This window comes from Microcaecilia unicolor, chromosome 8 (assembly GCF_901765095.1).
Source record: "Microcaecilia unicolor chromosome 8, aMicUni1.1, whole genome shotgun sequence".
Taxonomy (NCBI): Eukaryota; Metazoa; Chordata; class Amphibia; order Gymnophiona; family Siphonopidae; genus Microcaecilia; species Microcaecilia unicolor.
In genome coordinates, this window is record NC_044038.1 from 214,642,419 (window position 1) to 214,666,945 (window position 24,527).

The window sequence follows — 24,527 nt, forward strand, 5'->3', positions numbered from 1 at the left end:
TGGGCAGGGAGGGGGCTTGGCGTATGGGCTCAGGGAGTTTATTCCAAGAACCCCAATATGCGTTAAGTACCATGTTCTAACTGCAGTGTGCAGTCTTCGCCCATTCTGTGCCCATTTCCTGCTCCCTAATATGGCATGCAGTTAGCCTGCAAAGTAATGTGCACCAGCATGCTACCTTGGTAAGAGTTACTGTGCTTGTGCACTAACTTTTTAAGCACACTTTGCAAATCAGGCCCCTAGATACATAGCTGCTTCCCGATTGATTAAAAGTCTTGTACACCTCTGACTGTTTGGGAGAGCTGGCTCTTATAAATAGTCAATAATATAATGTAGATATAGTATAACAACAGTCTGGAAAGATCACGGTAGCATTGTTCTTAGAATGGAGCATTGAAAGTCGGAAGATTTACACTGGAGTGCTAGCTCCATCTTGCAGTTTGCAAAGTTATGTAATGTTCAGGCTTCTCTGCCATACAGCGAATAATGTTTAAGCTTCTCATGCTTACTTTCAAGTCAATTAGGGTGGGCTTCCTTCTTTATTTATCATCTCTGACGATTCCATACTCTCCTGCTCCCTTACTTCACTCTATTAATGACTATCGCTTTGTGCTCACTGGTCTGTAACAGGCCCGCCTGGAATTAACCTGACACCGTGCATTTTTCTTTGCTGCCCCATTCTCATAGAACTCTCTGCCACTAGAAATTTGGGCTAAAATATTTATGGAACCAGTGACTTCACAGTGAGAATCCTGAAAGTTAACTTTAAAACCATACAAGAACGTAAGACCTTTGAAGTCAGAATGATTGAATATTTTAACACCCAACAGAAAGGACTTAACAAGGATCTGGAGCTCCTAACCCATTATAAACCATAAAGCTGTATGTCTCTGTTGATCACCCCACCCCTCACCTATCCACACCCATCCTGTTAGAATATCAATGATATGCTTTGATGTCCCCATGCATACCTCCGACCCACCCCCATCCTCCCACCCTGTCAGACTGTCATAGTAATGCTTGAATGTTTTCACTTATATACACTGTCAGCTAGCACATTTGCTTATTTCCGATCTGACGAAGAAGGGCAACCTTCGAAAGCTAATCAAGAAATGTATTATGTCCAATAAAAAAGGTATCATCTTATTTTCTTTTCCATGTTTTATTTTGTTTTATTTCTATAGATTCTACATGGAATGTTGCTATTCCACTAGCAACATTCCATGTAGAAGTCGGCCCTTTTAGATCACCAACGTGGCCGCGCAGGCTTCTGCTTCTGTGAGTCTGACGTCCTGCACGTACGTGCAGGACGTCAGACTCACAGAAACAGAAGCCTGCGCAGCCTTCTACATGGAATGTTGCTAGTGGAATAGCAACATTCCATGTAGAATCTCCAATAGTAGCAACATTCCATGTAGAATCTCCAATGGTATCTATTTTACTGTCATAGTAATGCTTGAATGTTTTCACTTATATACACTGTCAGCTAGCACATTTGCTTATTTCCGATCTGACGAAGAAGGGCAACCTTCGAAAGCTAATCAAGAAATGTATTAAGTTATGTCCAATAAAAAAGGTATCATCTTATTTTCTTTTCCATGTTTTATTTTGTTTGATTTCTATGGAAAAACTTAAAACTGCTTTAAAAACCTGGCTTTTCTACCTTACATGTGACCCTACCTAGGTGGGCTGCTGTCTCTTTGTCACTGGATCACGGGACCCGACTTCTCTGTGCCTTTCTACACCTCCCCTCCTAATTCTCCTTTCTTCTGTCCCCCTTTCTCAATGTCTTTAACCTTTTCCTTTATTTTCCCTTTCCTTTGTCCCCTTAAAGTTTACCCAGCTCATATGAATCTGTATGTGTGACTCTTGAATTCCTTTTCTATTTTTACTTCTGGTTTTTAGATTGTAAACTGCCTTGATCTGCAAGTTAGCAAATGTGAATAAAGTAAACATTTTCCACAGGTAAATTGATATTGATTCATATAAAAATCTTGTTTGAAGATTGCTCCTGCCCACCAGAGCAGGTAAAAGTTAAGTTGAGAGATGTGAAAAGTATGTGGGGCCCTTTTTATCAAAGGGCGGTAAAAGGTAGCCTTAGTTTGCCCTCACATGGGTTTTTCCCATATGCTAAGACCATTTTACCACTGGGGTATTTTTTTTTTTTTATTGTTACATTTGTACCCTGCGCTTTCCCACTCATGGCAGGCTCAATGTGGCTTACATGGGGCAATGGAGGGTTAAGTGACTTGCCCAGAGTCACAAGTAGCTGCCTGTGCCTGAAGTGGGAATCGAACTCAGTTCCTCAGGACCAGAGTCCACCACCCTAACCACTAGGCCACTCCTCCACTATGACTAATATACTAGGTTGGGACTGGAAGAAATTCAGGACTAGCCTAAAATCTCCCTTCTAGAACTGGGTAACTTGGAAGCCGCTGAATTAGTACAGGTGAGAGGGAGCTTCCTAAATGGTTGGCCTTAGGGATGCGCCTAGTTTGCCTATGTCTTCATCCTGCACTGGAGGTAAAGCAGTCTCCACAGTGGGCAGTTTTTTTGACTGTTCTAATTTATCTGTTATTTATTTAGATTTTACACACACCTTTCCTTTTTCAGTAGTAGCTCAAGGTGAGTTACATTCAGGTACACTGGATATTTCTCTGTCCCAGGAGGGCTCACAATCTAAGTTTGTACATATCAGCACTGGCTCACTGTAATTTTGTTCACAGAAGTATATCTTTTGGCACTGGTACAGTCCTGAGAGTGAAAAATAAAAAATGATTGTAGTGAAAGCTGCACATTTTTATGAGAGACTGATCCCAGAATCTAGCTCGCTATGTTTTAACAGTTACACCAGGCAGGCCATTTTTGGAATTTTATATCAGCTGGTGGTGACCCACTGCCCCTGACGCAGCCATTTTATACTGGTGAAACGTGGCCATGTCGGGCATTTTATTTTACATTTCTGGGAGTTTTTTTATCTATTAATAAAAACTCTTTTTTTACAAGGTCTGCCTCGTTGTTTTATCTTCCTTATTCTGCATATGAAATTAGGAATTTCATCTTTTGCTTAACCAAGTAAAGCTGTTGCACAAGTGGACTAAATCATTTTATAAAAAGGTATCCATTTTAGTTCATAGTAACATAGTAGATGACGGCAGAAAAAGACCTGCACGGTCCATCCAGTCTGCCCAACAAGATAACTCATATGTGCTACTTTTTGTGCATACCCTACTTTGATTTGTACCTGTGCTCTTCAGGGCACAGACCGTATAAGTCTGCCCAGCACTATCCCCGCCTCCCAACCACCAGCCCCGCCTCCCACCACCGGCTGTGGCACAGACCGTATAAGTCTGCCCAGCACTATCCCTGCCTCCCACCACCGGCTCTGGTACAGACCGTATAAGTCTGCCCAGCACTATCCCCGCCTCCCAACCACCAGCCCCGCCTCCCACCACCAGCTGTGGCACAGACCGTATAAGTCTGCCCAGCACTATCCCTGCCTCCCACCACCGGCTCTGGCACAGACCGTATAAGTCTGTCCAGCACTATCCCTGCCTCCGAACCACCAGTCCTGCTTCCCACCACCAGCTCTGGCACAGACCGTATAAATCTGCCCAGCACTATCCCCGCCTCCCAACCACCAGCCCCGCCTCCCGATCTTGACTAAGCTCCTAAGGATCCATTCCTTCTGCACAGGATTCTTTTATGCTTATCCCACGCATGTTTGAATTCCGTTACCGTTTTCATTTCCACCACCTCCCGCGGGAGGGCATTCCAAGCATCCACTACTCTCTCCGTGAAAAAATAGTTCCTGACATTTTTCTTGAGTCTGCCCCCCTTCAATCTCATTTCATGTCCTCTCGTTCTACCACCTTCCCATCTCCGGAAAAGGTTCGTTTGCGGATTAATACCTTTCAAATATTTGAGCGTCTGTATCATATCACCCCTGCTTCTCTTTTCCTCCAGAGTATACATGTTTAGTTCAGTAAGTCTCTCCTCATACGTCTTGTAACGCAAATCCCATACCATTCTCGTAGCTTTTCTTTGCACCGCTTCAATTCTTTTTACATCCTTAACAAGATACAAGTTCATCACTGTTAGCTGCTTTTTATTTTTACCTTTGTTAGAGTTTTTCGTATTAATACAGGTTTATTTTGCTGGGCTTCTTCCTCTCCATGTTGCAGTTGCATTATAGATTCTCCAACTGTTGCAGTATTTTTTTTTTAATTGTTCTCTTTGTACATGGAATGCAGCATAGATACAACCATTATCATGCCTGCCTGGATTAAAAAAAAAAAGTATTCTGAACTGTTGCCAAAACCAGATCAGTCTGGAAAAAGAGAAGCAGCTCTGAAACAATACACTGGGCACAGCGTTCTGTAGATTTATAGCGTGATCTCGCCATAATATGAGAAAGTGCTAACCTTCTATTGAACTCCGCAGCAGGAAGTGACTTAAGGCAAGAAGACGGTTGACACAGTATTTATGTTGGCTAAAAACTTCTAAACTATCTTAATCCAGTTCTAATGCACAGGAAGTGGAAGCATTATTCAGTTTCCTACAGAGATGCTGTTGAACACCTTTGCTAATGATTGATTCACAAGCTAAAGCTTTAACCACAGAGTCTTTTGAAACAAAACATGATAACTTGCTGCTTGTCTTGGGGAGCTTCATTGCTTTTCAGATTCCGTTGAAAGTGAACATGGAGACAGTTTTAATAGGTAACCACTTCAAGAGGGAGGTATTTTCAGCTAAGATTTGCAAAGTGATGCACTTAGGGAGTAGAAATCTAAGGGAGATGTATGTTCTAGGCGGTAAGAGGCTGATATGCACAGACAGGGAGAGGGATCTTGGGGTGATAGTAGTTGAGGATCTGAAGGTGATGAAACAGTGTGACAAGGCGGTGGCTGTAGCCAGAAGGATGCTAGGCTGTATAGAGAGAGGTGTAACCAACAGAAGAAAGGAGGTGTTGATGCCCCTGTGCATGTCGTTGGTGAGGCCCCTCCTGGGGTATTGTGTTCAGTTTTGGAGGCCATATCTTGCTAAAGATGAAAGAAGAAGTGGTCCAGAGGAAGGTGACAAGAATGGTATGGGGCTTGCGCCAAAAGAAGTATGAGAAGAAACTGGAAGACCTGAATCTGTGTACCTTAGAGGAAAGGAGGGACAGGGGGAGATATGATACGGACATTTAAATATTTGAAAGGTATTAATATAGAAATAAATATTTTTCAGGGAAGGGAAAGTGGTAAAACTAGTGGACATGAATCGAGGTTGTGGGGTGGTGGACTTAGGAGTAACGTCAGATTATTCTTTTTCACGGAGAAGGTGATGGATGCCTGGAACGACCTCCCGAGGGAGGTGGTGGGAAAAAAAAACCTGTGGAGTAATTCAAAAAGATGTAGGATAAACACATCGGATCTGTAATTACAAAATGAAATGCTAAAAAATCATCCCGCACATTCCTCAATCTTCACTTCCCCAACTGTAAAGGTCTAAAATATAAACTTACGCATGCGTCAACCTTCTCCTACTTGAGCACACAATTCTGGAACGCGCTACCGCGCAACTTAAAAACGACCTATGAACTAACTAACTTCCGCAAACTACTGAAGACCCATCTATTTAACAAGGCATACCACAAAGATCAACAAATGTGAACTCCTATACATACATCCGTAATTGTCTTACGATATTTGCTTGTTAAACCACCATCATGCTTATCATTATCATGTTACCCAAGATCATTATGTAATACTAAATGTCTATTTTCGTATATATTTCCACTATTCATGATGTATTGTAAGCCACATTGAGCCTGCAAAGAGGTGGGAAAATGTGGGATACAAATGCAATAAAATAAATAAAAAATAAATAAAATAAATAAATGATATAAAAAAACAAAAAGGGTTGCATACATGTTTGCATGTCAAGTGGTGCTTAGATGGCGACTGGCTGCATTAACTGAGCCCCGCATATAGCAGTCCGGTTTAGGATGGGCTGGAGAGAGTTTCACCAGAAACTCCAGTTATTTGGAATGTGAGGGCAGTGCAGGGCAGACTTTTATGGTCTTTGTCCCTCAAATGACAGGACGGATTTGGATAGGCTGGAGTGGGCTTTGACGACAACTCCAGTAGTTGGAACATAGGGACAGAGCCGGGCGAAATTTTATGGTCTATGACCCAGAAATGCCAAAGTAAGACCATGGTCAAGTATATAATATCACATTCATTGTTGATTTAAATCTTGAATTAATAATGAATGTGACGGTTGGGCAGACTGGCTGGGACATTCAGGTCTTTATCTGCCATCACTTACTATGTAAGATAAGTTGACTGCCAGGGGCTGGTCCAGTGGTGTAAAGGCAGTGCCTGATCTGGGTTCAGTTCCCAGGTTAGGTCTTCCACTCCCTGGGGTTGGCAGAGTTCTAATAACTGTTTTGGTCCTGCAGGGGAAAAGAAAACAATTATCTAGGGCAATCTCTTTGAATTTTCCGGCTCTTCCACCCACATGTTGCTGTATTTGAAAGTAATAGTATTAGCCTGGATTCTTGAATATCCCCAATGATCTTCTTAAAATTCTGTTTCTTCCGTATGGGATCTTAAGCCTAGGGTACCTACCTTTCTTTTTACCGTAATCTGTGCTTAGCTTTTCATCCTGAAGGGCAGAAACTTGATAGCAGGAATTTGGCAGATCTATTAGAACTGTAACTCTTAGGTAAAGTTTGCCTGTTTATTTTAGGATGAGTACATAAGTACATAAGTAGTGCCATACTGGGAAAGACCAAAGGTCCATCTAGCCCAGCATCCTGTCACCGACAGTGGCCAATCCAGGTCAAGGGCACCTGGCACGCTCCCCAAACGTAAAAACATTCCAGACAAGTTATACCTAAAAATGCGGAATTTTTCCAAGTCCATTTAATAGCGGTCTATGGACTTGTCCTTTAGGAATCTATCTAACCCCTTTTTAAACTCCGTCAAGCTAACCGCCCGTACCACGTTCTCCGGCAACGAATTCCAGAGTCTAATTACACGTTGGGTGAAGAAAAATTTTCTCCGATTCGTTTTAAATTTACCACACTGTAGCTTCAACTCATGCCCTCTAGTCCTAGTATTTTTGGATAGCGTGAACAGTCGCTTCACATCCACCCGATCTTTACCCCGACAAAGGGTAAAGAAGTTATATTGGCAATGGGGGCAGAGGTACCAATTCAGCATTAAGGCTCATAATATTTAGGGGGGGTGGTACTATCCCTCCATGCCCACCCCAAACTATGCCAGTGCTAAACTTCTACTAAAATTCACCAATCCTCTCAGAACTTTGCAAGAAGGTCCATCATAATCCTGCAGGTTCTGCTTTTGGAAGTAACTGAGACCCAATGAAGTTCCGATGCTTTTCAATATAATAATGTTGGAAAGCGCTAGAAAATCCAGGCGTGGGCATGGTTTTCACTCCCCCCCTCCCCATTTTCTTTGCACAGCTGAGGAGAATTTCCAAGCACACCTGGATAAGTTGCCTGTACATGTCAGAAGGAAGCTCTTGTTGGTACAATGCAAGTATTACAGTAAACTTGAGAGAGTGAGGGGCCTTTTACTAAAGTGTGTTAAACACTCAATGCATGGTTTACCATATAATTCCGTTAAGGGGTTTTGTGGTAGTTTAGCAGTTACCACATGGTAACACATGTGTTAACTGCTTTTCATATTAGGGGCACGGCACGAGCAGGAAATGGTCATGGAAGCGTTATCTACATATCCGGGATTCTATATATCGTGTCTCTATTTCTGCGCAGAAATCAAAGCATATTCCATAACAATGTGCATAACTTAATTAGTGAACAAACTAATCAGTGCTAATAATTGGATGTTAAGCAATTATCAGCACTAATTGGCATTAATTAGAATTTACACGCACTACTTGCTAAGCGTATTCTGTAACATGGTGCGTGTATATTCTAAGTCACACAGTTGAAAAGTGGGCATGGTCATAGGCATGGAATGGGCAGGTCGTGGGTATTTCTAAAATCTATGCGCGTTGTTATGGAATGCACCCGGTCCGTAATTCAGGCATCTGGATTTACACCAGGTTTTAGTTGGTATAATTGACCGCGACTAAATTTAGTCATGTGGACTAGCACTTGGCGTATAGAATATGCTTCAATTTCCACGCGGAACTTGAAGTGTGATATATAGAATCTAGTCCATAGTGTGCACAGTTAATGCAGGACTACTTACCATCTCCTAAATCGGAGATGCTAAGGGCTTCCATGTTAACTGTGTCTAGATACAACTTGCTAATTGGTACTTTAACTATGGGACCTGCATATGAAAATGGCGATTCCACCCCCCACTGCTTGCTATGTAAAATTTGTACCTACTGCACAGAAAAGTCTCACATTAAGCCACGGTAACTGGAACGACCCCTGAGATCATACTTCGTGTACCCTGGACTAGGAGCAACGTTCATGGCTGTCATGATATGCAGAAAACGAAATCATCTGGAGACATTGCTCCCCAAGAAGGACTTGTAAAGTTATTCAGGAAATAAGATATGCCATTAAACTTTCTGTTCCTTTTATCAGGATGAATCTACTGGCGATATCACGTTCTATATGAAGGGTGCTGATGTGGTCATGGCTGGAATTGTGCAGTACAGTGACTGGCTGGAAGAAGAGGTAGGTTGGAAAAAGACCATTTCATTTCCACGTATTCTGGATTGGAGAATTGGTGGTTTTTTGTTAGATTTAATTACTTGCTTTCAGGGCATTTTAGAAAATCCTAGAGATTTGAGCTAGTGCAAATTAGAAGACCCCAAAGTGTAGATTAATGGACTCACTGTATCGCAAAGATTTTCATGCACAGAAAGCACCACAAATAAATTCTACTTAGCCAAATTAATTTCTTGTTCAGTGAAATAATATTAAACAATATCTTGCCTGCTTGAATAAACAACTGGATATCCTTCACTGAGGTATGAAATCCTTTCTGATTTTCTAGCAATTTAGCTACAAACCGAGTTCTGGATTGCAAATCCAGATATGAACGAGCTAACCTTATTGGCATGAGCACTCTCCCCCCATTAAAACCACAGCAGACGTCATGGACACCCATCTGGAAAGAAAATCCAGCTAAAAACTGGATTCTCCCCTCAACATAGACAGATGGAAAGATATTTAAAAGGAACATCTGTTTTATTCATAAGTGAATGGCATTCTTATGTTAGAAATAGTGGGGGACAGGGAATTAATTTTCACGTATGATTCCATGAATAAGTTGCACAGCTAAGGGAGTAGTAAACAAATCCAAGCATTAACAGTCACAATGTATATATCTAAAATAATTCATTAATCCTACAAGTCCTGATTGTTCTGTTCTGTCCGCAGTGTGGCAACATGGCTAGAGAAGGTTTGCGGGTTCTGGTTGTAGCTAAGAAGTGTTTGACTGAAGAGCAGTATCAAGACTTTGAGGTAAATTAAAAATCTACTATAGGATTGCCTCTTAGGTTCACAGCTTCCTTTTTTCTGGAAATTATATTTTAACATTTTAAAGAATTATTGTTCAACCAGGAGCGTAGCTAGTGGGGCCACGGGACCCTGCAGATTTAGCCCTGGCCCCTCTTCTTTCACCCCCCCCCCCCCCCCACCGACCCTCCCCCGCCACATTCGACCCCTCCCGCCACCATCAGGTACCTTTGCTGGCGGGGGTCCCCAACCCCCGCCGGCCAAAGTCTTCATCAGCGCCGGTCTCCGGTGCTTTGCTGATCTGGATTCTGTTTCTGTGAGTCCTGACGTCCTGCATGTAGGAACGTGCAGGACGTCAGGACTCACAGAAACAGAATCGAGATCAGCGAACGCGCCAGACTCGGAGACCAGCGCTGAAGGGGACTTCAGCTGGTGGGGGTTGGGGACCCCCGCCAGCAAAGGTACTTGGCGGTGGCGGGGGAGGGTTGGTGGCGGCAGGAGGGGGGTCGAAAGGGACAGGAGAGGGGTGGCGCCGCCGGGTGGGGGGGGTCAAAAGTGGCAGGGAGTTGGCATCGCCGGGGAGGGACTAAAATGTGCCCCCTCACTTTGGGCTCTGTACCCCCCCTCCCGCCGAAGTCTGGCTATGCCCCTGTGTTCAACTGTTGAGATTGGTCCAGTCTGGGTGACATAATCCAGACAGAGGCACAGAAAACATATAGGTTCCCTTTTACAAAGGCGCACTAGTATTTTTAGTGTGTGGTAAAAATAAACGTGCGCTAAACATTAGAGATGCCCATCCAGCTTATTTTTGAAAGAGAAGGGCGCCCATCTTCCGACACAAATCGGGAGATGAGCATCCGTCTCTCAGGGTCGCCTAAATCGGCATAATCGAAAGCCGATTTTGGGCGCCCTCAACTGCTTTCCGTCACGGGGACGGCCAAAGTTCAAGGGGACGTGTCGGCAGTGTACCGAAGGCGGGACGGGGGCGTGGTTAAGAGATGGGCGTCCTCGGCCGATAATGGAAAAAAGAAGGGTGTCCCTGACGAGCATTTGGCCGACTTGGTCCCTTTTTTTCACGACCAAGCTTCGAAAAGGTGCCCGAACTGACCAGATGACCAGCGGAGGGAATCGGAGATCACCTCCCCTTACTTCCCCAGTTGACACCAACCCCTCCCACCCCAAAAAAAAATTAAAACACATTTTTTGCCAGCCTCTATGCCAGCCTCAAATGTCATACCCAGCTCCATGACAACAGTATGCAGGTCCCTGGAGCAGTTTTTAGTGGGTGCTGTGCACTTCAGACAGGAGGACCCAGGCCTATCCCCTCCCCACCTGTTACACTTGTGGTGGTAAATGGGAGCCCTCCAAAACCCATCCGAAACCCACTGTACCCACAAGTAGGTGCCCCCTTCATCCCTAAGGGCTATGGTAGTGGTGTAGAATTGTGGGTTTTGGGGGGCTCAGCACACAAGGTAAGGGAGCTGTGCACCTGGGAGCAATTTGTGATGTCCGCTGCAGTGCCCCCTAGGGTGCCCGGTTGGTGTCCTGGCATGTGAGGGGGACCAGTGCACTACAAATGCTGGCTCCTCCCACGACCAAATGGCTTGGATTTGGTTGTTTTTGAGATGGGCGTCTTCGGTTTCCATTATCGGCGAAAACCGAGGTCGCCCATCTCTAAGGTCGACCTAAATGTTGAGATTTGGGCGTCCCCGACCGTATTATCAAATCGAAAGATGGATGCCCATCTTGTTTCGATAATACGGGATGCCCCGCCCCTTCGCCGGGATGTCCTTAGAGATGAGCGCCCTTAAAGATGGGTGCCCCATTCGATTATACCCCTCCATATATTCCTATGGGCATATCTTGCATTTAGCGCACACTAAAAACGCTAGTGCGCCTTTGTAAAAGATCACCATAGTGCCATGTTTTGAAGGCACCAAATACCCAAGCTAAAGATGGACACGCTTCCCTTTGCTCTAGGGAAATGTGCTTCACGATATAACTGGCTAGCTGGAAATATTCAGCACTTCGTCGGCTAAGTTTAGTGGCCAAATTGGACCGCAGAAATAGTAGTCCTATCTTTGGCTGCAACAAACTTAACCGGCTAGCGCTAAATAATAATTCGTCCAGTTAAGTTTAAGCCAGCCACAAAAAAAAAAAAAAAAAAAAAAACGGATATTCAATGCTGGTAACCAGAATCAGCCCAGCATTGAGTATCCGGGCTCAGCGCCAATTGCGGCACTTAACCGGCCTGCCTCTGACGGGCTGAATATTGGCTGGATCGAGTACACTGGTACGGTGGTTCCCAAATCTGATCCTGGAGTAACCCCAGCCAGTCAGGTATTCAGGATATCCACAATGAATATTCATTGTGGATATCTTGAAAACCTGACTGGCTGGGGTGCCTTCAGGGCCAGGTTTGGGAACCACTGCACTAGTAGTTTAATTTAAAAAAAATGATTCAGCTGCAGTCTCTAGACCAGACTGCAGTGAAAATTATTCTATAATGTATGTGCACTGTTGTGGACCTATAAGCCCCAATTTTCAGGGAAGTGGTTGCATTTTGTATTTTTCTCAGGCACGATACATCCAAGCAAAACTTAGTGTGCATGACCGTTCGCTGAAGGTGGCCACCGTGATCGAGAGCCTGGAGATGGAAATGGAACTTCTTTGCCTAACGGGTGTGGAAGACCAGTTGCAGGTTGACGTCAGGCCCACTCTGGAAACGCTGAGAAACGCCGGCATGAAAGTACGGGATGCACCGGCGTGGAATGAGGGGGCTGGATTGCTCTTTTATCAGATGTCTTTATTATGAACCTATATAAAGCAAAAATATACATAAAAGATAAAACATAACACGAGCAAATTCACCACCATCGGATACACACCAAAACTAAATCTACCAATTTCAGAAACCCTGAAAATTCTTGGAGTTACCATTAATCGGCACCTAACACTGAATCACGCGAAAAACACAACCAAAAAGATGTTCCACTCATTGTGGAAACTAAAAAGAATAAGACCATTCTTCCCAAGGACCGTCTTCCATAATCTGGTACAATCATTAGTACTCAGTCATCTAGACTACTGCAACTCACTCTACACTGGCTGCAAAGAGCAAATACTAAAAAAAAACTCCAAACAGCCCAGAACACGGCAGCCAGACTCATATTTGGAAAATCAAAATACGAAAGTGCAAAACCCCTATGAGAGAGGCTACACTGGCTCCCACTCAAAGAACGCATCACATTCAAAGTATGTACCCTAGTACATAAAATCATCCATGGCGATGCCCCAGCCTACATGTCAGACTTACCACCCAGAAATGCTAAAAAATAATCTCGTACATTCCTCAATCTTCATTTCCCCAACTGTAAAGGTCTAAAATACAAATTAATGCATGCATCAACCTTTTCCTACAGTGGTGGAAATAAGTATTTGATCCCTTGCTGATTTTGTAAGTTTGCCCACTGACAAAGACATGAGCAGCCCATAATTGAAGGGTAGGTTATTGGTAACAGTGAGAGATAGCACATCACAAATTAAATCCGGAAAATCACATTGTGGAAAGTATATGAATTTATTTGCATTCTGCAGAGGGAAATAAGTATTTGATCCCCCACCAACCAGTAAGAGATCTGGCCCCTACAGACCAGGTAGATGCTCCAAATCAACTCGTTACCTGCATGACAGACAGCTGTCGGCAATGGTCACCTGTATGAAAGACACCTGTCCACAGACTCAGTGAATCAGTCAGACTCTAACCTCTACAAAATGGCCAAGAGCAAGGAGCTGTCTAAGGATGTCAGGGACAAGATCATACACCTGCACAAGGCTGGAATGGGCTACAAAACCATCAGTAAGACGCTGGGCGAGAAGGAGACAACTGTTGGTGCCATAGTAAGAAAATGGAAGAAGTACAAAATGACTGTCAATCGACAAAGATCTGGGGCTCCACGCAAAATCTCACCTCGTGGGGTATCCTTGATCATGAGGAAGGTTAGAAATCAGCCTACAACTACAAGGGGGGAACTTGTCAATGATCTCAAGGCAGCTGGGACCACTGTCACCACGAAAACCATTGGTAACACATTACGACATAACGGATTGCAATCCTGCAGTGCCCGCAAGGTCCCCCTGCTCCGGAAGGCACATGTGACGGCCCGTCTGAAGTTTGCCAGTGAACACCTGGATGATGCCGAGAGTGATTGGGAGAAGGTGCTGTGGTCAGATGAGACAAAAATTGAGCTCTTTGGCATGAACTCAACTCGCCGTGTTTGGAGGAAGAGAAATGCTGCCTATGACCCAAAGAACACCGTCCCCACTGTCAAGCATGGAGGTGGAAATGTTATGTTTTGGGGGTGTTTCTCTGCTAAGGGCACAGGACTACTTCACCGCATCAATGGGAGAATGGATGGGGCCATGTACCGTACAATTCTGAGTGACAACCTCCTTCCCTCCGCCAGGGCCTTAAAAATGGGTCGTGGCTGGGTCTTCCAGCACGACAATGACCCAAAACATACAGCCAAGGCAACAAAGGAGTGGCTCAGGAAGAAGCACATTAGGGTCATGGAGTGGCCTAGCCAGTCACCAGACCTTAATCCCATTGAAAACTTATGGAGGGAGCTGAAGCTGCGAGTTGCCAAGCGACAGCCCAGAACTCTTAATGATTTAGAGATGATCTGCAAAGAGGAGTGGACCAAAATTCCTCCTGACGTGTGCAAACCTCATCATCAACTACAGAAGACGTCTGACCGCTGTGCTTGCCAACAAGGGTTTTGCCACCAAGTATTAGGTCTTGTTTGCCAGAGGGATTAAATACTTATTTCCCTCTGCAGAATGCAAATAAATTCATATACTTTCCACAATGTGATTTTCCGGATTTAATTTGTGATGTGCTATCTCTCACTGTTACCAATAACCTACCCTTCAATTATGGGCTGCTCATGTCTTTGTCAGTGGGCAAACTTACAAAATCAGCAAGGGATCAAATACTTATTTCCACCACTGTATATGAGTACGCAATTCTGGAACGCATTGCCACGCAACCTAAAAGAGGCCTATGAACTGACTAACTTCCGTAAACTACTAAAGACCCATCTCTTCGACAAGATATACCACAAAGATCAAATCATGTGAAACGCATACATATATCCAGAAATGTTAGTAATGCCTTCTATTATATTACTATCATGTATTCCATTACCATGCAATCCAACATCCTTCTGTAATACCAAATGTCTATTCTCTTCTCATTTCCATTATCCATGATGTTTTGTAAGCCACATTGCGCCTGCAAAGAGGTGGGAAAATGTGGGATACAAGTGCAATAAATAAATAAACATGTCCACCAATACAAACTGACCACCAAAGAGCAGCAATAATTTAATTCAGTTCTGAACATACAGATATACAGGAATCTCTCCCCGAAGGGCTGGGATTTTCTTGTGGTGTTAACAGCGTTCTTGGCATGGCATTAGAGAGTTAACCTGTGCAACAATACAGAGTGCATAACATAGGAAGCGAGTCCTGGGTTAGGCTGCCAAAATCGGTCTATTGAAGGAAAAGCAACAGAGTACTTGGCTGGAGATGATACACATTCGTTAGGCTAGCATATGGTAAAACTACAAGCTTCCCTCCCCTGCCCTTTGCAGGAAAAGTGGCCCAAACGTGCTGCTTTGAATGCATATACATAGGCATATAAATATAATGTAAATGTGATTAAGTATGGCACCGGCATGCACAGACAGACATATAGGGGCCGCTTTTCTAAGGCACACCCAAAAGTGGCCTGCGCCAGGGGCGTATCTGCGTGGGGCCACTGGGGCCTGGGCCCCCGCAGATTTCGCCCTGGACCCCCCTGTTGCCGTCACCTACCTTTGCTGGCGGGGGACCCCAACCCCCGCCAGCCGAGGTCTGCTTCCTCCTGCCACTGCCTTTAAAAATATTCCTTCAGCTGGCGGGGGATCCCAACCCCCGCCAGCCGAGCCGAGGTCTTTTAAAGTTCTTTTTCATCCTCCGCAGTCTGTGCTGTTCAAAGCTGCTTTGAACAGCACGGACTCCGGAGGACGAAAAGAACTTTAAAAGACCTCGGCTCAGCTGGCGGGGGTTGGGGGGGTTGGGATCCCCCGCCAGCTGAAGGAATATTTTTAAAGGCAGCGGCAGGAGGAAGCGAACCTCGGCTGGCGGGGGTTGGGGTCCCCCGCCAGCAAAGGTACGTGATGGCGGCGACGGCAGTGGTAGGCAGGGGGGGACGGCGACGGCGGGGGGGCTATAATGTGCCCCCTCACTCTGGCCTTGGCTCCCCCTACCGCCGCATTTCAGATACGCCTCTGGCCTGCGCTGGTGTAGGCGCGTGTTTTGGACGCATGCTGGTCCATTTCCTCAGCATGGTCCAAGAAAACAATAGAATAACCGACCTGCAAACTCCAAGATGGAAACCAGACAAAGCAGATACGTATATGAAAAAAAACAGTATTTAATAGAAATTCGATGAAAATAAAATCAGAAAGCCCGACACAGGCCGTGTTTCGCCCAACTGGGCTGCATCAGGGGCTACAAAACAAACAATTATATGACAATTAAAAACAAATAGAGACAATTAAAAGTACAATAGTAGTTAAAATACAAATTACTCTAATTAGAAACTCGGCTGATAATACAAAACACCATGATAATATGATCAAACACATCTGCTTTGTCTGGTTTCCATTTCTCAGCGTGCCTGGAAAAAAGAAAAAAAACATTTTTCTGTGCCGGAAAACGGAGGTGCGGCAAAATGAAAACCAGCATACGTCCATTTTGGGCCTGAGACCTTACCGCCACCCATTGACTTAGCGGTAAGGTCTCACGTGCTAACTGGGCGGTAAGCGTCCAGCACACGTCGACTGCTGATTACCGCTGGGTAAGCGCCATGTGGTAGAAAATAGAAAATATTTTCCACCACGTGTTTTGTGCGCGCACAAAAATGGAATTACCTCCCGGGCCACGCAGTTGCAGGGCAGTAGTGCCACGTTTGATGCGCATTGGATGCGTGTAGACGCCTATGTGCTTTGGTAATAGAGCCCCGTAGAGACAGCTCGAGAGACTGGGACCCTGCATGTGGTTCACCCTCGCTGTACTAGTCCATTATTTATGGATGTGATTGAAATAACTTAATTTTTCATTCCATTTTATATTTCTATTTGTTTTCCTTTACTGTCTTTTTTTTTTTTTAAGCACATGCTGAATGTTTTTAATGTACACTAAACTGATGTATTTTATTTATTTATTAGGATTTATTTACCACCTTTTTCAAGAAATTCACCCAAGGCAGGGTACAGCAAGAACAATTTGGACATAGGCAATAGATAATTAAAGCAGAAAAAAAAATCACAGTATGCTGTTTACAATGTCAACACAATATACAATGAAACATCTTAATAGACAGCATTGGGTTTAAAGGAAGGAGGAGTATATAGACGGATAAGATAAAGTAAGAGGAGTTAGATAGAGAATAAGGATTTAGCAGTCGCAAAAACAACTAAATTAAATTTCATTTTTTTTCTTCCACTCTGGATGGGAAATGACACAGAGACCACAACATTATTTCCCTGTCTGTTCAAAATGACAGCATGTCCTTAGTGCGTCAGCTGTATTTTATCTGGTGCTGGCTATACCTACTGGGTGCTTGGGGTAATTGTCCTTTAGCTCAGTAAATTCACAGAAGACGTAGGGAAGGTTTTAGCAGCCAGTTGAAGACATCCCATCGTGCCTTAATGCTCTAGATCTGCCTGTTTCCAGTAAGAATCTGCTTACTGTGAAAACGTAGTTACAAATGAGTTTACACTTTCATATTTCAGTTCACTTTCAGTCTGTGTCAGGGTATCATAGTTAGCAGTGCTAGAACAATGATTATTATGGCCATGTTGTGGGCTCCTGGCCCAGGTGAATGTCAGTTTGAGCCTCAGATTTTTCAGGTGGAGCCAATGCAACCCAGATTCTAGAGGGGCCTCATTCTTCATTTCGTGGACCCCAGTTCCCTTGTACCAATGGCCTCTCCTTTCTTCTTAGCCCCTGAAATCCTCCAATATTAACAACTTTTATGTTATTTTACCATGGAAAGAGCTGCTGCCTCCTTTAACTTCCTAAGCTCTTTTTCAGGTGTGGATGCTGACTGGAGACAAACTGGAGACAGCAACGTGCACAGCCAAGAATGCGCATCTTGTGACCAGAAACCAGGACATTCATGTCTTCAGACCAGTGAGTGTATTTGCTTATTTCCTATAGAGAGTCAAATGTTTCAGGTGAAAAGATGTCAGGTGCCCTTATTTTTCATGTACAATAACAATAAATGATTTGAGAGTGAACGTTAGACAAGCACTGACAACTTTTTGTGAGGGAGGTTTTTCTAGACTGATGATGACTTTTTGACCAATCACATTGTAAGGTAGCCGTAAGAAAGTTGAGCTAGTGATCTGGGTCTTGATGAGGTCTTTTCCTCCCTGTTTTTGAGAATAATTCAATTCATTTCCTGTATTTCCTATATACTTACCATTATTTGTATTTAGAAGTGTTCTGATTTTCACATGGTATTTGGATCCCTTTTTCTGTTGTTTTTCTAAGTTTGCACCTGAGGCAGTGAAGGGTGAAGTGACCCCAAGACCACATAGAGCATCAGTGGCGTTTTGATTCTCAGTTTGCCTCTCAAGCCAGTAGGCCACTTCTTCTCTCCACGGCAGTTGAAATATATTTTAGGCTCAACTTTCTTTTTTCTGCTAAAATGATTCTGTTTCCTAGGTTACTAACCGAGGGGAAGCCCATCTAGAGTTGAACGCATTTCGCAGGAAGCATGATTGTGCACTTGTCATCTCTGGAGATTCCCTAGAGGTAAGGTCAGAAGGCTCCTGTTGTGGCCTGCAGAATGAATGTAGTTAATTTATGTGAATTATAAGAATAGCCGTACTGGGTCAGACCAATGGTCCATCCAGGCCAGTATCCTGCTTCCATCAGTGGCCAATCCAGGTCACAAGTACCTGGCAGAATCCCAAATAATAGCAACATTCCTTGCTACCAATCCAAGGGCAAACAGTGGCTTCCCCCATGTCCATCTCAATAACAGACTATGGACTTTTCCTCCAGGAATTTGTCCAAACCTTTTTAAAACCCAGATACGCTAACCACCATTACCAAATCCTCCGGCAACAAGTTCCAGAGCTTAACTATTCTTTGAGTGAAAAAAAATATTTCCTTTTATTTCCTCTGGTAGTTGTCATGTTACCTGCATAATTATAGAATAAGGGGTCTCCGCGCAGATGTTTTAATTGGTGCAAATGGCTGTGCGATCCATGGCTTATAGAATACTGCTAGACGCTTTTTTTTAGGAGCCATTTATAACATTTCCCCCACTAGGCGTCTAACAAGCAGTCCAATAGGAGGCCTAAATCTAGGGAGCCAAACTGTATCTGCCTAGATTCTGGTGAATTTTAAGCTAAGGGGCCCTTTTACTAAAGAGTTGTCGCGCAGCAACCCGGAACTACCGCTGGCCCAACGCAGGTGCCGGCAGTAGTTCCACCCCCAGTGCGCACCGTTTCCGTTGCTAGCTTGAAAAAATATCTCCACACAGGGTTACCCGGTGGTAATCGGGCAGCGTCGTGCGTTATCCGCTTACTGCCGGGTTAGTGTGGGAGCCCTTACTGCCACCTCAGTGGGTGGCGGTAAGTGCCCCCCCCCCCCCCCCAAAAATGGCTGCACGGCAAATGCAAACTTATCGCACGGCCATGTCGTTTGTGGTTATTTTCACCCCGCTGGAGTAAAAGCAGCCCTGGCGAATGGCAAAAATGCCCGCCGCTGCTAGCGCAGGGCCTTTACAGCAGCTTTAGTAAAAGAGTCCTTAAGTTTGGTAGAAAATTCTTCTAAAATGAGTTAAATTTGGCCTTAAATAAAGCCCTCAGCATTTTTTTACACATGTGCCTTATAGAGAACATTTCAGATGAATGCTTTCCCTACTTTATTTCCTGTGTAGAGAGGGGATGATTCACTGGCCCCCTGTTATAGGAAGATGGGTTAAAAAGACAAATAATCACAGTGAGGGTCTTTTGCAGACGCTTTTCAAACTGTCCGCCGTTGGGGAAAACGCTGTGGATATTGCCCCAGTTTTCAAAGTGAAAGTATGAACCTGCCCACGGGCATTTGGTCCTGCTTTTGGAAAATAACACGTGGAGAGTTGAAAATGGCATTCCCGTGCTTTATTTTCCTGCCCCTACCTATACACCCTGCTAACAACACCTGATATCCGTTTTGCTTCCCTCAGCTGTGCATGGGAGGAATCCCAAGCATAAGAGATAATACAAGGGGGCTAATACTCAAATATATGTTAATTGGAAGCTGGTGACCATCTAATCCTGCTGTCTGGGGATTCTCAGGGGTCCTTTTACTACTAGTACTACTACTACTACTAATCATTTCTATAGTGCTACTAGACGTACGTAGCGCTGTACACTTGAACATGAAGAGACAGTCCCTGCTCGACAGGGCTTACAATCTAATTAGGACTGACAAACAGGACAAACGAGATAAGGTAAAGTGAGGATGATAGAATAAGGGTTCCGAACAAGTGAACAAGGGTTAGGCGTTAAAAGCAGCATCAAAAAGGTGGGCTTTTAGCTTAGGTACGCCGAAAAATTGCCTGCACTGGGTAACACACCTAAATTGATGTACACATTAATTAAATCTAATTAGACCCGTGTATTGGACGTACCAGGTCCATTTATCAGCACACCTGCAAAAAAAAAAGGCCTTTTATTTTTTGGCCGAAAATGGACGTGTGGTAAAATGAAAATTGGTGCGCGTCCATTTTGGGCATGAGATCTTACCGCCACCCATTCACTTAGCGGTAAGGTCTCATGCGTTAACCGGGTAGTAATCATCAGCACATGTACAAATGCGGATGCCCGATGAGCACAGTGCGCTGGAAAATTTTCCAGCGCGTGTAGCGGATGCGTATAAATGAAATAACTGCCGGGGCATACGGTAGCCAAGCGGTAGTTCAAAATTGACACGCGTACACAGCTTAGTAAAAGAGCCCCTCAGCTTCTACACAGCATGAGGCCACAAATTGTCCTCCAGCCGATATCCAGGTAGTCAGTTGGAAGAGGAAGGGAGGAGGACGGAGTGAGGGTGAGCTGGATAGTATCTGAATAAACTGTATATTTAGTTTAGTTTAAGTCTGCCAAACAGCAAAAGTAAACTAAGCATACGGCATCATTGACTGTATATTAATTTACGTGCCAGCATTTACAGTAACGTGGCCATCATTGCTACTGAATCCTGGTGTTGAAGAAATTCAGGAAGTTTTCTAATTTAAATAAACTTGATGAATCGGAGCGTAATACTGTCTGTAGGGCATTCGTGGTATAAATTATCTTCTTTCTGTGGACTAGGTGTGCCTGAAATATTATGAATATGAATTCATGGAGTTGGCCTGCCAGTGTCCTGCTGTGGTGTGTTGCCGCTGTGCCCCAACCCAGAAGGCACAGATCGTGCGGTTGCTACAGGAACGAACCGGAAAACTTACCTGCGCAGTGGGTGAGTCACGCAGAGCAGCTGAAAGTGTGATGCACCTTTTTTAGCCACATGGACGGGACGACAGAAACAAAGGGGTCAGTCTTCAGCAGTTTTTAAGCTGATGACAGCTGTGACCTGAATTAAGTCCAGATATTCAAAGCTGGGCCATATCCGAACACCAGTATTCTATTTCTGGGTCTGCATAGCTACCCGGGCACTGGACAGTATTCAGTGGATAAACATAATATAGCCTTTTTATTTATTTATTTATTGCATTTGTATCCCACATTTTCCCACCTTTTTTTGTATCGATCTTGATGGAAATAGTTTAGAAAATAGATAATTATTGTTACATAAAGATCTTGAATGGCATAGTAAAAAAATTTAGACAAGCAGGTAAATGAAAACAGTTCTGGGTATAGGTAGGAGGAGATGTGTTGATCATTGTGGTATGCCTTATTAAAGAGGTGGGTCTTCAGAAGTTTGCGAAAATTAGCTATCCTAACCTTATGTGCTAACTTAACCAATTAGAGCAGCGTTTCCCAAGTCTGTCCTGGAGTACCCCCTTGCCAGTCAGGTGTTCAGGATATCCACAATGAATATGCATGACATTGATTTGCATACGCTGCCTCCATTGTATACAAATCTTTCATGTATATTCGTTGTGGATATCTTGAAAAACTGGCTGGCAAGGGGAGATATTCCAGGACCAACTTGGGAAACACTGAGTATGCCACTGAGTAAATCGTGGCTCCACCAGCAGACTGCCCTAGCACTGCCTTGATCGGTTGTCAAACGGAGACATTCAAGGGCACTGCTTGGTTAAATGCTACAGAACATTCTCTCCCAGTGTGTCAGCGTGATTGAACCGGACAGAAGCCTCTCTTGCCTGGTTAAGCCCTTTTAAATATCAGGTCCATATCGCCTAATGCTGACTAGAACAGGCTGAGTAGCCGCTAGACTTTACTCGGGATATCTGCTGACTTGTTCATGGCCTTAAACAGGCGTGGTAAAAGTGATGGTGATATCCTGCTTATTTTAAGGATAATATTTAAAATCCAGGGGGAGTTTGTTTCATCGCCAATGATCTATGTGCTAATTTTCAGAAAGAAACTTCACTTGGGATTTTTCCTTTGAAATTTTGATCCAGTGCCGACACTGAATACAGAATTCCCACATACCTTGTCCCTTCATTGATGCAGCTGTAAATTATGCTCCCAAAGATGTTTTCTTGTGCCTGTCGCAACATCACCCCCTGTTGGCATGGTAGTCACCCTGCACATGCACTTTTAGTTATGTTCATGGGAGGAAGGACAGAACAATTTCCACCTTCCATTTTTATCTTAATAGGCATATATACCATCTTTTGATTATCATAGCCTCATTGTTTTTAGAAATAATATGTAAAAGAGGCCTCAAAAGTGAAAGAGCAAGTGAATGGAATGGTCAAGGTCTCTGAGAGACTTGCCTGGTGGCTCTGGTAACAAATTATTATTATTTATTATTATTATTATTATTATTATTATTTACTGCATTTGCATCCCACATTTTCCCACCCATTTGCAGGCTCAATGTGGCTTACATTGTTCCGTCATAGCGATCGCCATTCCAGAGTAAGAAATACAAGAGGTATTACATAAAGATCATGAATGACATAGTAGAGTAAGGAATCAGGTATAAAGAGTTCATGTTCAGAATAAGAGATAGAACGGTATTCCATTAAAAGTTCATAGGATGGGTCGTTGGAGTACGTCTTGATGAGGACATAGTAGATTCAAATTCGGAATGGGAGATAAAATGGTATTGTGTTAACGTTCATAGGAGGGATCTTTGCGGTATGCCTTGTTGAAGAGGTAGGTCTTCAATGGTTGGTTAGGTCTGGCAATTTTTTTACGTCAATTGGTAGTGCATTCCATAACTGCATGCTTCTGTAGGAAAAGCTGGATGCATGTGTTAAGTTGTATTTTAATCCTTTGCAACTGGGGAAATGGAGATTCAGGAAAGTGCGTGCTGATCTTTTTTTGTTCCTGGGTGGTAAGTCTATAAGGTCTGACATGTAGACCGGGGCCTCTCCGTAAATGATTTTATGAACCAGGGTGCAGACTTTGAACGTGACACGTTCTTTAAGTGGAAGCCAAATTGGGTGTGCGGCTGTTGGTTAAGTGCTATGATTTGACTGGGTACCTTGAAGGGGATTATAAAAAGAGGGGGAATGTCCCCGAGTGGTTGCATGAGAAAGCTTGTAGCACCAGGATCCTAGCGTAGGCAGTGACTGAGTTGGAACCAAAGGCAGTGCATCTCAACGCTCTCCTGGAGGCACATCTAGCTAATCAGGTATTCAGGATTACCATAATGAATATTCATGAGAGAGACTTGGTTACAAGAGGTCTCCAATGTATGCAACTCTGTCTCGTGTATATTCAATTGTGGTAGTCCTGAAAACCTGACTAGCTCGGTGTGCCTCCAGGAGGGGGCTGAGAAGTTCAGGCCTAAGGGAGTGGAAAGGAACTGCTGGGTTAAAAACAAATTCTGATTTATTTATAAAAAAAATTAAAAACCTCCTGTTGCCTGTTTGTTTGTTTTTTTAGGCAAAATGAGGAAAATCTACCATTGAATCATGTTATTTTACCATTAGCTTCTGCTACTTTAGCACGTCCCATTTTATGCATTGAGATCTGATTAGTGATAAGAACATAAGCGTTGCCATACTGGAACAGACCAAAGGTCCATCAAGCCCAGTATCCTGTTTCCAACAGTGGCCAATCCAGGTCACCAATACCTGGCAGGATCCCAGAACAGTAAAACAGATTTTAAGTTGCTTATCCTAGAAATAAGCAGTGGATTTTCCAAGTTCATCTTAATAATGGTTTATAGACTTTTCTTTTAGTGGATTTGGATTTTTGCTCACACCTTTTTCAGTAGTAGCTCAAGGTGAGTTACATTCAGGTACTCTGGATATTTCTGTGTCCCAGGAAGGCTCACAATCTAAGTTTGTACCCGAGGCAATGAAGGGTTAAGTGACTTGCCCAAGATCACAAGGAGCAGCAGTGGGATTTGAACCGGCCACCTCTGGATTGCAAGACTGGTGCTCTAACCACTAGGCCACTCCTCCTCCACTCAATAATAGCAAAACAGCAAGTCTTCACAGTAGCCCATGTTGGTAACTTCCCCCCTTTGAGGGCAAATTTCAGAATATTTTACCTGGAAACCAAGACGTTATCTGGGTAAAATTGGGAGAAGAAGACAGGGTTTTCAAGCTAGATATTACTTACCCACTATGGCACTGCTGGCTGTGGAATTTTCAAAGGGAAACTCCTTTTGGGTTTTTCATTTTCAAAATGTGTTTATAGGCTGATAGATGGAATAAACATGAACCAGCAAGCCCCAAAGAAATGTAAATAATTTTCCGCTTTCAGATGAAGAGATGCAGTTTCATCACGACTGTTTCATTTGGTTTTCTACAGGTGATGGAGGAAATGATGTCAGCATGATCCAGGAAGCTGACTGTGGTGTAGGAGTTGAAGGAAAG

General features: G+C 43.8%; 1 protein-coding gene across 1 annotated transcript in view; it reads left to right on the plus strand.

Moving 5' to 3' along the window:
- ATP9A (ATPase phospholipid transporting 9A (putative)) overlaps positions 1-24,527 on the plus strand; it is a 168,194-nt gene that overhangs the window by 109,263 nt on the left and 34,404 nt on the right. Inside the window, exons 16-22 of the mRNA XM_030212399.1 lie at positions 8,576-8,668; positions 9,377-9,460; positions 12,033-12,203; positions 17,597-17,695; positions 18,233-18,322; positions 20,875-21,019; positions 24,463-24,527. Coding sequence (XP_030068259.1) covers positions 8,576-8,668; positions 9,377-9,460; positions 12,033-12,203; positions 17,597-17,695; positions 18,233-18,322; positions 20,875-21,019; positions 24,463-24,527 — 747 coding nt within the window. The remainder of the gene's footprint in view (positions 1-8,575; positions 8,669-9,376; positions 9,461-12,032; positions 12,204-17,596; positions 17,696-18,232; positions 18,323-20,874; positions 21,020-24,462) is intronic.